We start from the raw sequence: 15,253 nt of genomic DNA, 5'->3' as shown, positions 1-15,253 counted from the left end.
CCACCCTGCATAGTTGATCACATGACACAGTGCATGCACACCATTTGAATGGCAATGTCCATTCACTTTCGGGGGGCCCAGCCCCCTCAAATTTTTATTGGGGAGCCCAAAGGGACCTCAGCCCCTAGGAGTTGGCTCCTTTGAATGCCATATGCCAACTTTATGCAAATCTGTGTCCTCCTCTTTTGGGCCTCTCTTTTGTTGGCATTTTCAATCTGAAGGCCCTCTGCCTGAGTCCTTGGAAAGCCCCTGCTGGCCAGAGGCATGGCTCTGTGCCAGGGAACTTCGTATGTGTACAAACAGGAGCACTGCCATAGCAAATACTGCACCACTGTGTAAATACAGCAATAAGGGAAGTGGAGTAAGGTTTTGCTGAGAAAAAGTCGGAATAATAAACCAGACTAGAGTGCAGACTGGGGAAGTATATAAACAGTGGACAGACTGAACCCCTTACGTTGAGGGAAAGAATGTAAACATCAGGATCCCGAGTTTCTTTAAAATTGCCATGAAACTAAATATCCTTGTAGCAATAAATCTGAGCTCTTGCCTGGGGATGAGCACCAAAGGGAACGATGTTATCCTTGCACCGGCCCTGAGGGAGAACTATGCATTCGCTTCACATTCCTGTGGGGACAAGATTGCTGAACAAACACGCGAACCTACTGATTAGTGGCCATCTCTGGTTAAAGAATAAATCTTTAGAAAAACACACCTGGAGAGATGCTTGACACCAAAGAAAGTGAACATGGAGCAGTCCTAAAAGTGAAATCCAATGCTATTTAGAAGGCTTCCCAGCCAGAGAAAGACTGGGGGGGGGGTAGTTACATAAGCTGCTTTCCGTTTCCCTTTGAATTGGGCTTGGGTGCGATTGAAAATGACTTGATCCAGATGAAAGCAGGCACCTGAGCCAATTTATTCAGGCAAGCGTCATTAGGGAGGTTTATGTTTATAGGAAGAAATAGCGAGGACTTTCAAGCATATTGATAGCTTTAGAAACAGTGTCACTGCCAGAGATCAAGTGAAGGAAAGGGAGGGAAGAGAGACTCCTTGTGGGATCTCATGTTTGTTTGCACACTTCCAGCAAGGTGGAGGAGCAGCAATCAGATATTTCTGCATTCAGACTCAAAGATGCTCATAACTTCCTGAAAAGATTCATTAGGGAATCCTTGCCTCGGAGCTCGTCTGGCTCCTACTTCTCTCCAACACACTCACCCTCCAGATACTCGTTGGCATTCATGAGATGCTCTTTATGGATTCCCTTTGATCTGAGGCATCATCAAAGGCGAGCCGATATCTCTGAGTATTTATTCATGAATGTCTCCAGTAGAAGTAAATGCGATCTGTCTCACTCTGAAACTCTGTCCTAACACCAACAAACCGATCCGGCCCAAATCAAAGCACTTTGAGGTCTGGCAGATTTCAATGGCAGTGTTGAGCACAGCCTTCAGTCTCTCCTGTTGAAATCAATGGACCTTAGACATGCTTCATGTCAGTCAGAAGGTGTCTGAGCTGATGAATTAGCTATGAGGAGAGGGAAGAATGCTGCACTCCTAATCCAAATAAATGCTTATGCAACAGCCAGGGCTACTTATGTGTTGCCCTGGTAAGGTGGTGCAAACAGAACCAATCAAGGGGAGGACAGGAGAAACTAAATATAGCATCCCATTTCCCTTTCAACCTGTTTGCTGACTGAAGGGTGAAGCAAGGTTAACGGGAAGGCTATCAAGCCCGAGGGTAGTTCTGCTGGTCTCTTGCAGTGGGAACAATAACTTTAAAATTTTAGGGCACTTTAAAAACAAGCAATAATGCATTATGCCGGAGTATCCTTGTTCATCAAATGCATGAAGGTTACCTTCAGTTGGTAGGGGAGGGATATATAGTGTTTCAGTCATGTACTTAGGGCTTAATTGCATCTGGGAGTGAGGACAATTCAAATTCTTGAATGTCTTCCTTTGGGCAGAATTGCCAGATGAAGGGGATATGTGAGCTGCCCTGTGGATAGAGCTTTGGAAATGTTGGTCATTCTGCATTCCACAAGGGGAAGGCAAATGTCTAATCTCCCAGTCTGATAGGGGAAAGGTATATCAGTGGGAGGGGAAAGTGGTACACTGCAGAATGCGAAAGCCAGTGTCCAGGCAGTATCTTTGAAGAAGTGAAAGGATATCAATGGCTACTCATCATGATGGCTGTGCACCACCTCCAATATCAGAGTCAATATGCCTCTAGATACCGGTAGCTGGGGATCATGAACGGAAGACAGCTATGCGCTCATGTGCGGCTTGCACATGAATCTAGTTAGTTACTGTGAGAAAAGAATGCTGGACTAGATGGGCCTTTGGTCTGATCCAGAAGGGCTCTCTCTAAGCCCCTGAGGAAACTGTGCAGTTTCAGTATCATGGTTTTAATAGGCACTGACACTCACTCCCTGCAGATGACATTCGTCGATTTCACAGTGTGACAAAACTATGACATTCATTTCATTTCCCCAGGAGCTCTTATGCAGCTGGTTTGTCTGCCAAAGCAATGCAATGGCCTATTTGGCAACCTCCTGCATCAGCTACCGAGGAGATCAAGACTCCTGTATTGTTCTCTTCTCGCCAGACGTGCTCATAGTTTCTGACTTTGCACTGGTCTAGCGCCAGCTGGGATCGTCTAAGGAGGGCAGCCTACAGTAAGTGATGTTACGGCTGTTGAGATGAGTTATGATAGCAGAACTGTCATCATACTCAGCAGATGAGCAGCTTCCAAGAACTGCATTCCAAATTCCCTGTCCTTCCCTGAGCACAGATATAGACATGTTCAGAGAGGCACATCCAACACGCACAGGAGAGGGATGGGAATATCATATCATTCCTCTTGTCTGCAGTCATTCAAATGGCATGAATGGTATGAAGAGCAAGGTAATGTTAAAATGTCCAAAGCTATCTAATGCCAATCAGATCTTCTTTTCTGGATGAAGCCTCCTTTCACACTTTTGCTGTATGTTCCAAAAACAGAGTGAGAGGCATCTACAGATGTTGTGTTTAGAGGCCAGAGACAGCAATAAGGCTATACTTATTAGATGAACTGGTTTATTTTAGAGTACTTTCCTTGCTCATATTTAACGTGCAGACTCGTGCTTTCCCTTCCAGAATTTTCTGTGAGTCCTGAAGTGGACTAATTTATCATTAGCCCAGAGCACTTTGGAATCCTGGTCTGGATCAAGCAGCAGATCTGTCATAGACATTACAGAAGAGGGACTGAAAAATGTGGAGAGTTGGCATGTCCGACACTTCAAGTCTCCTCTATGTATGATGTTAGAAAGGAGATCCCATAGATTTTATTCTCTGCCTTTCTCCTCTCAGTACTGCACCACATCTACTACACACGGATACATATGGATACAGAGGTACCACACCGCAGAAGAGATCCAGCAGAGGCAAAGGGTTGAATAACAGAATCATAGAATTGTAGAGTTGGAAGGAACCAAGGGTCATCTAGTCTAACCTGCTGAAATGGAAGAATCTTAACTAAAGCATTCATGACAGATGGCCATCCAACATCTGCTTAAAAACCTCCAAAGAAGGAGAGCCCACCACCTCTCGTGGGAGTCTGTTCCATTGTCAAACAGCTCTTACTGTCAGAAAGTTCATCCTGATGTTTAGTCAGAGAAGTGATATGGAGGAGATATGGAGATCTCTTCATCCTCACAATTTCCCTTTTCCCTTTGCCTGATTGCCTTTGTCCTTTTCATGCTTATATTGCTACCTCACAAATGTTTCAAGACCATCTCCCTCGTGGTTTTAGTTTGTGAGAGCACCAAGAGATATCTTTGTGGCCACAAATAATTTATGTACTTCGTGATCAAGGATATTTTCTTGGATTGCTGTTGCAGTAGTAATTTTAAAAAAAGGTGCTGGTTGGGCTCATCCTTCTCAAATTTACACGTGGATTATGAAAGTTCATAAACTTGTATATACCCTACTTAGCCCCTACCAAACTGAGGTTTCACCTGAGAGTCTGAGAAGCACTGGACATTCTCTTTCCTTCTTTTGATTTGCTCAAGCAAACCATTGCATGGCCTTAGGAGCAGCCTTTTTTATAATAATAATAAAAAACTTTCATGAAAATGTCCAATTTTGTGCATTGTCATCTTCTCAGAAGTATTTCTCTCATTTCACCTTGTCCTCTTCCCCATCTGCTTAGCACATGGGATGCTCAGAGGGGGTCTGCTCTGCTGAATGCACGAGATAAAAACATTCTAAGTCTGTTCCAAAGAGAAGCTGAGCACCTGTATTTTTTTTACTAGATGCAATTAAACTTCAGTGATTCAGTTGCCCAGTATCAAGGGAAGAAAAGTATGACGGGAAAGACATTTGCTTCTTATTTGGGTTGCAGCCCACCAGAGTCTTATTTTGTTGAAATCTGTTTTAAATGCTACTTACTAACAGTTGAAGAAAGGGAAAAAAGAATGCCTCCACCTTTTTTTTTAAAAAAGCATTAGACAGTTTTAAAAAATAGGCAACTGTCCCAGATCTAGCTGGCATTTTCAAGATTTCCCCTTCCGTCTCCCGAGGGAAAAGCCATTATCATCCTAAAGAGTCTAGTTTGCAGTGGTTTCTTGGATCTATTCCTGGCTCTGCAAAAGTAATGTTGCAAGAAGCAGAGAATAAAGCATATTTCCCATGAATTATACCACAAATGCTACTTAACCACATACAGTCAGCTCTAAATGTTTCTTTTTAAGGGACTTAAATACTGTTATAGAGCTCTTAATATGCAATTAGAAAACAGGCAAATAATTATGCACTCTCCTCCTCAGCAGCTTACCCCCCTTGAGCAAGCAAAGTATTTTACCCCATCTCACTTGCATGCTAATTACATAAATTGTTTTCAGTGCAGGAGATCAGACCTAAAATGTGCCAATCAGTACCCTAATAGATATTGCTGCCCTCTCCCCTTCCCCATTGTCCCTGACCATTGGCCATGCTGGCCAAGGTTAATGGGAGCTGGCACTCGACAACATCGAGTGGGCCAGAAGTTAGCCAACCATGGGTTAGACAAATGAAGGATGTGTCTATCAGCAAATAGTAGCCAGGAAAGCTAAACAGATCCTCCATGTAGCAGTAGACCTCTGAATTCCAGATGCTGGAGCTAATGAGAGAGAATGGCCATCACCTGCATGTCTTGCTTCTCAGCCCTTGGCAGTCCAGTCTGGCTGGCCCCTGCCAGGCTAGGTGTGATCCTGCCAGTCAGTGCATTTGTATTTTATGATGATGCAATTGTAATAAGGAAGTGCCTTTGAGCACGTGCGGAGTCTACCACCTCACCACAATGAACATTACCTGTGTTGGATTAGGACAAAGAACATATATAGGAGTGCATGGCCCAAGTAGGCTTGAAGTCCAGGGCATATTCACTTCAGAAACTGGTCACTCTTGATTCTGATGTGAGTGCATTTGCCAAAACACAGAATATCACTTTTTACATGTTTTGAGAAATGGATGAAAGCATGAAGCAGGAAATGTCTCTTTTGTCCTTACAAGTCCAGCCCTACCATTAGCCAGAGTGAGTGAGGTGGTAGCCTAACTCCTAAGCAGTTAGGAACATAGGAAGGTGCCTTAAAGCAAGACAAACCATTGTTCCATCTGGCTCAGTAATGTCTGCATTGACTGGCAGCAGCTCCCCACAGTTTAAGGACAATTCCTCCACCTAGCCCTTCCCAGAGATGCTGGGCATTGAATTTGGGACCATCTACATGCAAGATAGATGCTCTTCTGTGGAGCTACAGCCCTTCCCAAAGATTGGGGGGGGGGGAGCAGCCATTTTTCCTGAGCTTACTAGCTATTATCCTCTGTTGGAAGACAGAGCTGTGTGTGCCACATAGCCTCTCTGTGCCTCCTAAACTAATCCTGCTTTTCTCCAGTGTGATGGAAGCCGCGGCCCTATTGCCAGCATTGATTCAGTTGCCAGTCCAGTCAGCTTCTGAACATGGAGTGAGCAGGCGACAGGCGCCATCTTGTCTTGGGCTGACTTGTCTTCATAGCTTGGCCCAAGTTGCTAATTACTGAACATTTCCTAGGATAAGCCAGTTGACAAGACTTTAATCTTTTTCTCAGGCTTTTGATTAATGAACCCTAAATCCACCCGAGTATAAATAAACAAAGAAGAGTCATTCCTTGGATTCTCTCGCTGCCTTTTGGAGAGTGTTACATTCTTGTTCCCATTCATCATTTATTTATCTTTTTGGCCTTTCTCAACGGACAAATAGCTTCCCCTTAATAAAATTGGGAAAAGCCGAGGTTGCTGCTTTATCTGCCACTGTGCTTAGTAAGACGGACATTTTGGTGCTTGCAAAATGTTTCTTTCTCCCTGCTCTCTTTCCTTCATCCCATTTGATCAGATGTCACACCATGTTATTTCATGAAAGCTGAAGATGATCTCTCTTAAGAAGCTGAGCAATAAACTTTTTTTTTGAAGGGAATGAGCATCAAAGAGAGAGTGGGGAGAATAAAACGGTGCACTTTGAAACAGCTCTTATTAAAGCCATCTGGCAGCAATTTCGGCATATATAAATATGCAGGCATAGGAAGATGTGTAACCTCTACATCCCAGGAGACATAGAAAATGCTTTTCAATATTCCCCGCCCCATGGTTTACTGATCAGATCCTCTTAGGCTATCGCCAGCCGGGTTGCCATACATCTGGATTGTCCCAGACATATACGGAATACTGCTGTCGGCAGCAGTGTCCAGGCGGATATCGGGAAAATGTCTGGGAAAATCTGAACGCATGGCAGCCCACATCAGCAGTGCCGTTTTGGCTGTTTTTCCATAAAAATAGCTCGAAAATGGCATTTCTTTTTGTGATTTTGCCCAAAAAGCTCAACAACTTTGGGCAAAACTTTAAAAATATGGCAACCCTAATTGCCAGTCCAGTCTACAAAGTACTCTGTTTTGTTTTGTTTTTGAAAATTATATTACTAATATGAAGAAAAATGGAATGTGCATTGCCTGCCCCTTCATACCTTCTACTGAATGTGCAGAGGGCAGGATGGTGGAGCAAGCATGGATGTCAACATTAGGGCGGCCCTTGGAACAGTATCTGGACTTACAATCTTGTCCTTCGGTGGTTTTTCCCCAGGGTAGGCTGTATGCCTGATCCCCCTTCTAATTCTGGGATCCAGCAAATGCTAAAATCTAAGCAAAGATTCAAATTGTTGAAATAGCCAGACAAGTATCTCTAAGTATGGGTCATTAAGGTAACAAAAGAATTGGCTGTGTGTGGTCATGTTGTTTGGATGCAACTACTCTATTCCAAACTTAAAAATGGAAAGTTTAATGCTGGTGATCAACAAAAGAGGTTTAAAGAATCTCTCAAAGCAAATCTAAAAATATATTGTGTAAGACAACTGGGAAACACTGGCCTGCGAGCGCTCCAATTGGTGAACAGTCTTTACCAAAGGTGTCATGGACTTTGAAGACAATCAAACTCAGGATGAAAGGGAAACATGTGCTAAGAGGAAAGCACCTTTGACAAACCCTCACCGTGATCAACTCCTGCCTGGAAACCTATGTCCCTACTGTGGAAGGATGTGTGGATCCAGAATTGGCCTCCACAGTCACTTATGGACTCACTGTTAAGACCATGTTCATGGAAGGCAATCTTACTTGGCTATGAGTGATCAAAGAAGAAGAAGAAGAAGAGGAAGAAGGGTGCTCCTATCCTCAGCTCACTGGTAATTAGAAAGACAAAGGCCAGAACTGGGAGTTGTGTGTGTGAGCTAGAAGTTGGCAAGCTGCAAGCTGGGCTTCTGGGAGACAGAACCACGCCTGATGTCTGCTGAAACCCAAGGCTGGGCTATGGGAGAAGCAAGACTCTCTTGGGTGTTAATGCTATGAACCCCTCCATCATAGGCTCTGGTGGTATATATATGTAAATAAACCATACATCATAAAGACACCACAGATCTCTAGGTAAGTGCCTGGAACCCTTGAAATCTATCCTTGCTTGGTGATTGGGGTGGCGTGCAATGTAAGATCAAGCTTTCCTCCCAGGCACAATTGCTGCGGTAATGTCAAAGAAGGCATGTAGATTTAAATGGGGATGACATCTGATTTCTCGTTGAGCGGGACCAATGTTTCTAATAACTATCACTTAAAAGTTTCTAAGCATGAATCATCACTCCTCTGACCTCCATCTAGCAAACTCAAATATTTCTATTCTGATGACCCCAAAATGTTCGGAAATGTCAAGAGACAGCGTGTGACAGCGTGAATCCAACCAAGGGGGAATTATACCTCAGCAAGGAGAAACACACACGGCCTGGAGCAGTTTAAGAGGTTATTTCCTTGGTCTTTGTAGATTAGGCTACTGATGCACCAGAATGATGCCACTCTGTATCAAATAGTAATTATTTTCTCCTCTACTGAAAACAGCTAGGAAATGATACACACACTACCAGTCTAAGCTCTAAACGCATGTGTGATTTTTCTCAAAAACTTAAGAAATTATATCTGCAAGAAATTATAGGAAAATCCCTACCTTACTATAATAAAATAGAAACAAAAATAGCTTGTCTAAAACACCCACTTCCTGGCATTGCATAATTTTCCAGACCTTCAGAAGGGGGGCCATTTGCATGCTGAAACAGGTAACTCCTAAAGGAAACCCCCCTCATGCCTCTGTTTGCACCATGTTTTAAGACACACACTTGAAAGAGAGGGCAACCCCACAATGCTGGAAAGATATGGAATGCATTCCAGGTTATTGCTTCAGGGCGCATATAAATTATGAATTGTGTGTTATTGCTTTTGTTCTCTTATGAATACGGTTTCAAGAGACAAGAACAAGCACACGTTTGTCTCCTTAAGAAACAAGAATTCCAGTCTGCTTACTGAGGACACTTTTGCTGTCTTAGTCCGTTTCTTCTATGACTGAAAAATTAAATGCTTGATTTCGGTCAGGAATTGGCAGGCTGTGTTCCCTCAGGAGTATTGGTAATAAACATTAGACTGCAGCCAACCAGGTCCTACTCTAAGCAGACCCACTGGGAATTAATGGTGTTAAATCATGGCCATTGATTTCAATGGGTTAATTCTGAGTAGGGCTAGCATTGGGTATAATCCTTAACAGTGTGAAGTTTCATACAATCACTATAACATTTAAAACAGGTTACTGCCTCCTATATGGGCAGCATTAGAATGACTACACTGGTGGGCTACTGCAGCAGTGCATGTAACATCAGAAGAATCTCAAGTCATAAGCAAAGTACTCCCAGTTTGGGATTTTGTGGCTCAAAATAACGATTTTTGGTTTTTGTGTGGTTTCAGGATCCAGTTCATCAAAATAAAATTTTCTTAATTATAGCCAGTGCTTTTTTCGGGGGGGGGGGCGCAGGGGTACGCATACCCCTAAACATCTAAGTTTGGCCTCATTGAGGGGCAGTATTTCAATATGAGTAGGAAAATGAGAGTACCTCTAAACATTATTTTTTAAAGAAAAAAGCACTGGTTATAAAGTTCATTGGCAGGCACTTTTACAGAGTACAGTGGTACCTCCGGTTAAGTACTTGATTCGTTCCGGAGGTCCATTCTTAACCTGAAACTATTCTTAACCTGAAGACCACTTTAATTAATGGGGCTTCCCGCTACTGCCGCGCCGCCAGAGCACAATTTCTGTTCTCATCCTGAAGCAAAGTTCTTAACCCAAGGTACTATTTCTGGGTTAGCGGAGTCTGTAACCTGAAGCATATGTAACCTGAAGCATATTGTCAGGGGTGCCTCAGGTCCCAGCTCACAGAGGACCAACGCCAGTGTCTCTTTATATACAAAAGTCTTTATTGAAGTTCATTGTTGGTTTTACATCCGTGGCGCGCATCCCTACGTCTGTAACTCTAGACCGTCGAAGCTCCGTCTGACTCTTCCCCTCCCCTACACCAGTTTAACACCCGAGCTTTGCTCCACCTCTTCCTCTGCTCTTTTCTCCTCTGGGTCCTCCTGCCCCCTGGGGTCCCACCTTTCCTGGACTCTTCGGAGGCGGATTTCTCTGACTCCTCCCCCTGTCTCCGGCGGGCTTTGGGACCTGGCTCCCAATCCGGATTTTCTGCTGACCCGCGCGCCTGCACATTTGAACTTGGCGCGCGCGCCCAGCCGGCCACTTTCCTCCTAACGGCTACACTTCTCCTGTCACTGCTTCCTCCTTCGGGGGGGCTGGCTGGAGCTGACCTCCGCTCCGCCCCTCCACTCTCTGACGGAGGCGTGGTCAGTTCTGACTCACTCTCTCTCCCTGCTGGAGAAGACGCTGGTTCTGATCTGTGGGCTTCTTCCCCCCCCCCCCCCCGCTACGCTCTGGCAGGGAAGCTGGCCCTGATCTCCAGCTGCCGCTTGGGGACTCACCGCTGGCCCCCCTTGCCCTGACCCTGGGCGCCTCTTTCTGAGAATCTTCTGATTCGCTGGAGAGACTCATGGAATCTCTCGGGTCACTGTCATACCCTCCTAAGCTCCCCTCAGATCCTTCCCCTTCGCTCTCCAACTCCTCTTTCCCCTTTGGCTCTGCCCCTGAGCCCCTGACACATATGTAACCCGAGGTACCACTGTATTGTTGTGGGTCTGCTTAGATCACCAAGGAAGCAGGCAACAAAGTGGAATTTGCTGCCAAGGAGTATGGTGGAGTCTCCTTCTTTGGAGGTCTTTAAGCAGAGGCTTGACAACCATATGCTTGGCAGGGGGTTGGACTCGATGGCCCTTGTGGTCTATTCCAACTCTATGATTCTATGAAAATTTAGAAAGGTTCTCATGTTGCCTGGAATCACAGAATTGTAGAGTTGGAAGGGACCCCGAGGGTCATCTAGTCCAACCCTCTGCAATGCAGGAATCTCAATTAAAGCATCCATGACAGATGGCAGTCCAACCTGCTCAATTCATACAAGTTCATTCAGCATGACACCCAAATCTCCAGCAACTTTAAAGATCAAATTTCTTTCCATATTTCCCAAATATGTTGGCTTATGTATTATGCCAATGGCTAAGGGCCAAACTGAACATGCCCATTTTTTCTTTCTTTTTAAAAAATGTAAATAGCCACAACATCCTCCTGACCAATATTGAGACTTTGGTGGGTGAGCTGTGGGACTTTGCCCTTTCGCTCACTGTCATGTTTCCAATGAAAATCATCCCCCAACCCCTGAGATGCTATAATCAAGGGTAGGGTAAAGTCTTTTTCAGCAGATCCTTGAAATCTGGACATCCAAAAGGGGCTCTGGATTTCATGAGTCTGTTGGTGAGTCTTACCTGTGGTTACCTATTCACACACACTTTTAGGTAGAACACACATAAATGAGTTCAACATTGGGAAAGCATAGCAGGCAAATAATCATAACGTGATTTTCCTGTCTGATTTTTGGTAGAAGCTGAAGGTAGAAAAATTCCTTGGTGGTGGTTAAATTCTATTTGGAGAAAATTCTGCAATGAATTTAGAATGAATGTAACACAAGGTACGGTTGTACAAATAAAACACAAGAGCTGAATAACCTTTCCAAGTTGACATCAATCAGATATTGATTAGAAATAGTCACTCAAGGTCTAAAACATCAGGGATTCTGTGGCAAATAGTTCACAGTAGCTTTGGATCACAGGAAGAACTCAGGATAGTGAGGGATCAAAATGTCTCAAAGCAATTTGTCAAAAATATACCACTTGCATTAGGTTTTCTGCCTGCAATCTCTATCCTGAAGCCCAGTCCTATGCACAGTTACTCAAAGGTAAAGCCCAGTTTCAGTGGGACTTTACTCTCAACCAGGGCTTCAATTCTATCATCTTTTACCTGGGAGTAAGAGATCATAGGCCTGAAACACCATTGAACTTAATGGGACTTACAACACCATCCTGTATATGAATCCAGAAGTAAGTGAATTTAAGATTGCATCCTTAGGGACAGATTGCAAACCTAGTCTATGTTCACAATGTGGCTTAAATGAACATGTGAGGAGCTCAGGGCACGTGCAAGTGCATTAGCTCCACCCCCATCCTCATCGCCCTCCACCAATTCAAGTCCACAGAAGGTTACTATGAATTTAAGAACCTTGGAAAACCCAGATTACAGAATGTGCAGAAGCTTGGGAGGCTTCCCCAATGCAGACAGCCATCCTTGAATGTGCAGGGAGCAATGCAGATGGGGCAGAGCTGGCATGCTCATGGATGCTCTCCCCTCCTTGTGTGTTAAGCCATATTATGAACGCCTGAACAGGGCTCATGGCCACAGTGAGGACAAATACTGCCATACCAGCTTTATAGGAAGCTGTCTTCTAAGTTGGACCTTTGGTCCATCTAACTCATTGGCAGTGACTCTTTGAGATTCAGGCTGGGGTTTGTTTCAGCCCTACATGGATATGCTGGAAACTGAACCTGGGACCTTCTGCATGCAGATGCTCTAGCAATGAGTTATGGTCCTTCCTTGCTGGGGAGATGTCTTCAGTTTTCTATCTGATGCATGGAGGCTGTTGCTCTTGACATCATTCAGAGGTCCTAATTTATGCCATGGAAATGAAGAGGAGCTGGGCACGGGTGTCTGAGCAGAGGTTCTCCGAGTTTGACTGGTGGGCTAAATGAAGTGACAGCTTCCTCCATATAAGGCAGGCGGGAGGTGAATGGGAATGGGTGAATGAATGAACGGAACTGTCTGCCTTGTTTTACTACTCCGCCTCATTAAAGAGAATCCCCAGCCCTAATCATTCAGAAAAACAAAAGCAATCCTTACAAGAAGGAACTAGGTAGAAGCTTATCCACCTGTGTTGGCTTGAAAAACACAGACTTGCTTTTGTCTTGTTTGTTCAGAATTCCTGTGTTGCCACCATAAGGGGAAAATGATCCTGCTGTATTAGCAAAATTCGGTGGAATATCGGATCCCTGAATGATGGTGGGTGCTGTTAACTACTAAGGAACTATATGGGAACATAACTGCATGTATACACACAGAGATTTCCACATACATTGCAATATGCAGCCTTTCATCTCATGAAACACTAATTGCAATTATTTGGACACACTGAATCAAGTAAGCAGGCTAAGAAGAACCCAAGTATTTTAGTGGAGCTAGGGATGCTGTCATTGTCTTACACAGCAAGTGCCTGCCTGATGCTTCTTCTCTGCCTCTGCTCTTATTGCTATTTGGTCGGCTGTGGGTTACTGGGTAGATTATAGGCGGTGCCATAGTTTTGCTGAACCTGCAAACATCTCAGCACAAAGCAATGAATGGAGGTGATATAATGCAGCACTTTGCTAGGTGTGAATGAATGGGCTGGAGCCAGCAGGTGAAGTGGACAAGAGAGAGGGAGACACAGAGTGGGAGAACTGGAGAACTGGGATCCTACTGGCACTCAGTTCTCATCGTTATAGCCACATATTATTGTATTATATTAATGTGCATAATGCTTTCCTATATTTTCACCTGTCAGATCTCACCTTTATAATTCTACATTTCAGGGCATATGCCCCCATTTTACAGAAAGAGGAATTAAAGTAGGTCACAGAGCATTTCCACCACCCCACCACCCCAAGATGGGAAATTGAGAGGGAAGAGAAAAAAACAAACAGATTTGCCAAAGAGAGTTAATAGTTAATTAGACAACTTCAGAATATCAGAAAAGTCCCTCTAGGTTAGCTCAATGGTTTATCTAGCCTAGTGCTTTGTTTCCATCAATGGACAGCTAGATACCCCTGGATAGAGCACAACAGTTCTCTCCTGTTGTTAGTCCCCAGCATTTGGTATTCAGAGATATACTGCTCCTATACATGGAAGTTCCTTTTAGCTATTGTGGTCAATAACCTTTGAAACAAGAATCAAAACCCCTTGGCTCTCTCACTATACCTCTGGTCCTTCATTGCTAATGCACACACCTCTTTCTTTAGGTATCTTCCTCCAGATAGTGCCTTGTTCTGGGTGCTAGACAGAGGTCTGTGAGTAGTAGCAACACATTCCTCACCAAACAGCATTTACGTAATGCCACAATCATCGCCCCAAAATGCACTTTCTGTTTGAAATTGGTACAATTACGCCACTGTTAATAAAAATGACCATAGTTTTGCATGCTATCCATACTGGCGGGTCGCTCTTAAACACACACACAAACACGCTCCTAATGCTCCCGCGTCTCTCTCTCTTTTGGCATCACAGTAAATGATCACATCAATTTAAAAAAAAACAAAACCCAACATGTGCTCAGAGAGCATCCTTACCCTCTTTTTAAAGAACTGAAAAGCGGAACACTTCTTGACTGGGAATCCATTCATGTCTTTGTTGACCATTTTCCTCGAGGGAGGCGGACACACAGCAATAGATCCAGGGCAGGACTCCCTTTCGCTAGCAGCGCATCTGTTTCGCTCAGCGTCCCTCCTGGAGCCGGTGAATGAAGACAGAGCAGGGCAGGAGAAGCACAGGCTGGGCTCAGGCGACTTATCCCCTCTCACACATTCATTCTGCTGCACTGGCTACTGCAGCCTCGGCAGCAGCTGTTGCTGACTAGCTCTCCCCCCTCCCCAGTTGTGCTTAAAAAGAACGTTCCATATACATGCACATCAAAGGAGCCGCTATAGAATCCAGAGACAGTTAGCCAATCAGCTGGGGATGAGATGCAGGGGAGGGGGGATGGTGGACCTGGCTTCGCTTTACGCGGTGTGGTTCCTGAAAGCCTCCTAAGCAAAAGCAGACAGGCAGGCAGGCAGGCAGGCAGGCGATTGCTCTTCTTCAGGTGATGGTGTGATTCACTGCTGTTTGGGAGGAGAGAGATGGTTTGTGCAAGTTCCAGAGGGAGATGCAGTTCAACAGCAGCAGCGGGGTGGAGTGGGGGGAGAGAGAGATGCACAGGAAGCGGCAGCGGAGCAGAAATAAGTGCAAAGGATGGCGGGGGGGGGGGGGGGAGAGAGAGAGCTCAGGGCACAGAAGGAGCACAAGGCAATCTGTTTCCCCCAGGGGAAAATGATACTGGCAGCTCTCGCATTACAACAGAGCCGCCTCAATACAGACAGGCGAAGGAGACTATCTTCGACGAGAACATGCCAGCCTTGTAAGCACAATAGACGACATTAATTTGAAACAACAACAAAACCGTATCTAAATTTTCAAAGGATGGTAGAGTGGTGGTGTTTTGCTCTTGCCTGCTTGATTTTTGGTGGCAAGATAAAATGCAGGGGAGCAAACTACTAGGGGTATGATCATATTTTTCTATAGGATGCTCTAAGAAAAATATGATCATACACCGCCCCCTCCACATTTTCTG

At 44.6% G+C, this 15,253-nt stretch overlaps 1 protein-coding gene across 1 annotated transcript in view; it reads right to left on the bottom strand.

Annotated features, from left to right (window-relative positions):
- Nucleotides 1–14,334, bottom strand: part of SGK1 (serum/glucocorticoid regulated kinase 1) — a 72,957-nt gene extending 58,623 nt beyond the window's left edge. The window contains exon 1 of the mRNA XM_077925971.1: nt 14,214–14,334. Coding sequence (XP_077782097.1) covers nt 14,214–14,282 — 69 coding nt within the window. The 5' untranslated portion in view covers nt 14,283–14,334. The remainder of the gene's footprint in view (nt 1–14,213) is intronic.
- Between the last annotated feature and the right edge of the window lie 919 nt (nt 14,335–15,253).

This window comes from Podarcis muralis, chromosome 3, assembly GCF_964188315.1.
Source record: "Podarcis muralis chromosome 3, rPodMur119.hap1.1, whole genome shotgun sequence".
In the NCBI taxonomy this organism is placed as follows: domain Eukaryota; kingdom Metazoa; phylum Chordata; class Lepidosauria; order Squamata; family Lacertidae; genus Podarcis; species Podarcis muralis.
Note: the sequence above shows the minus strand (reverse complement) of the source record. Positions and strands in the feature narration are given on the sequence as shown.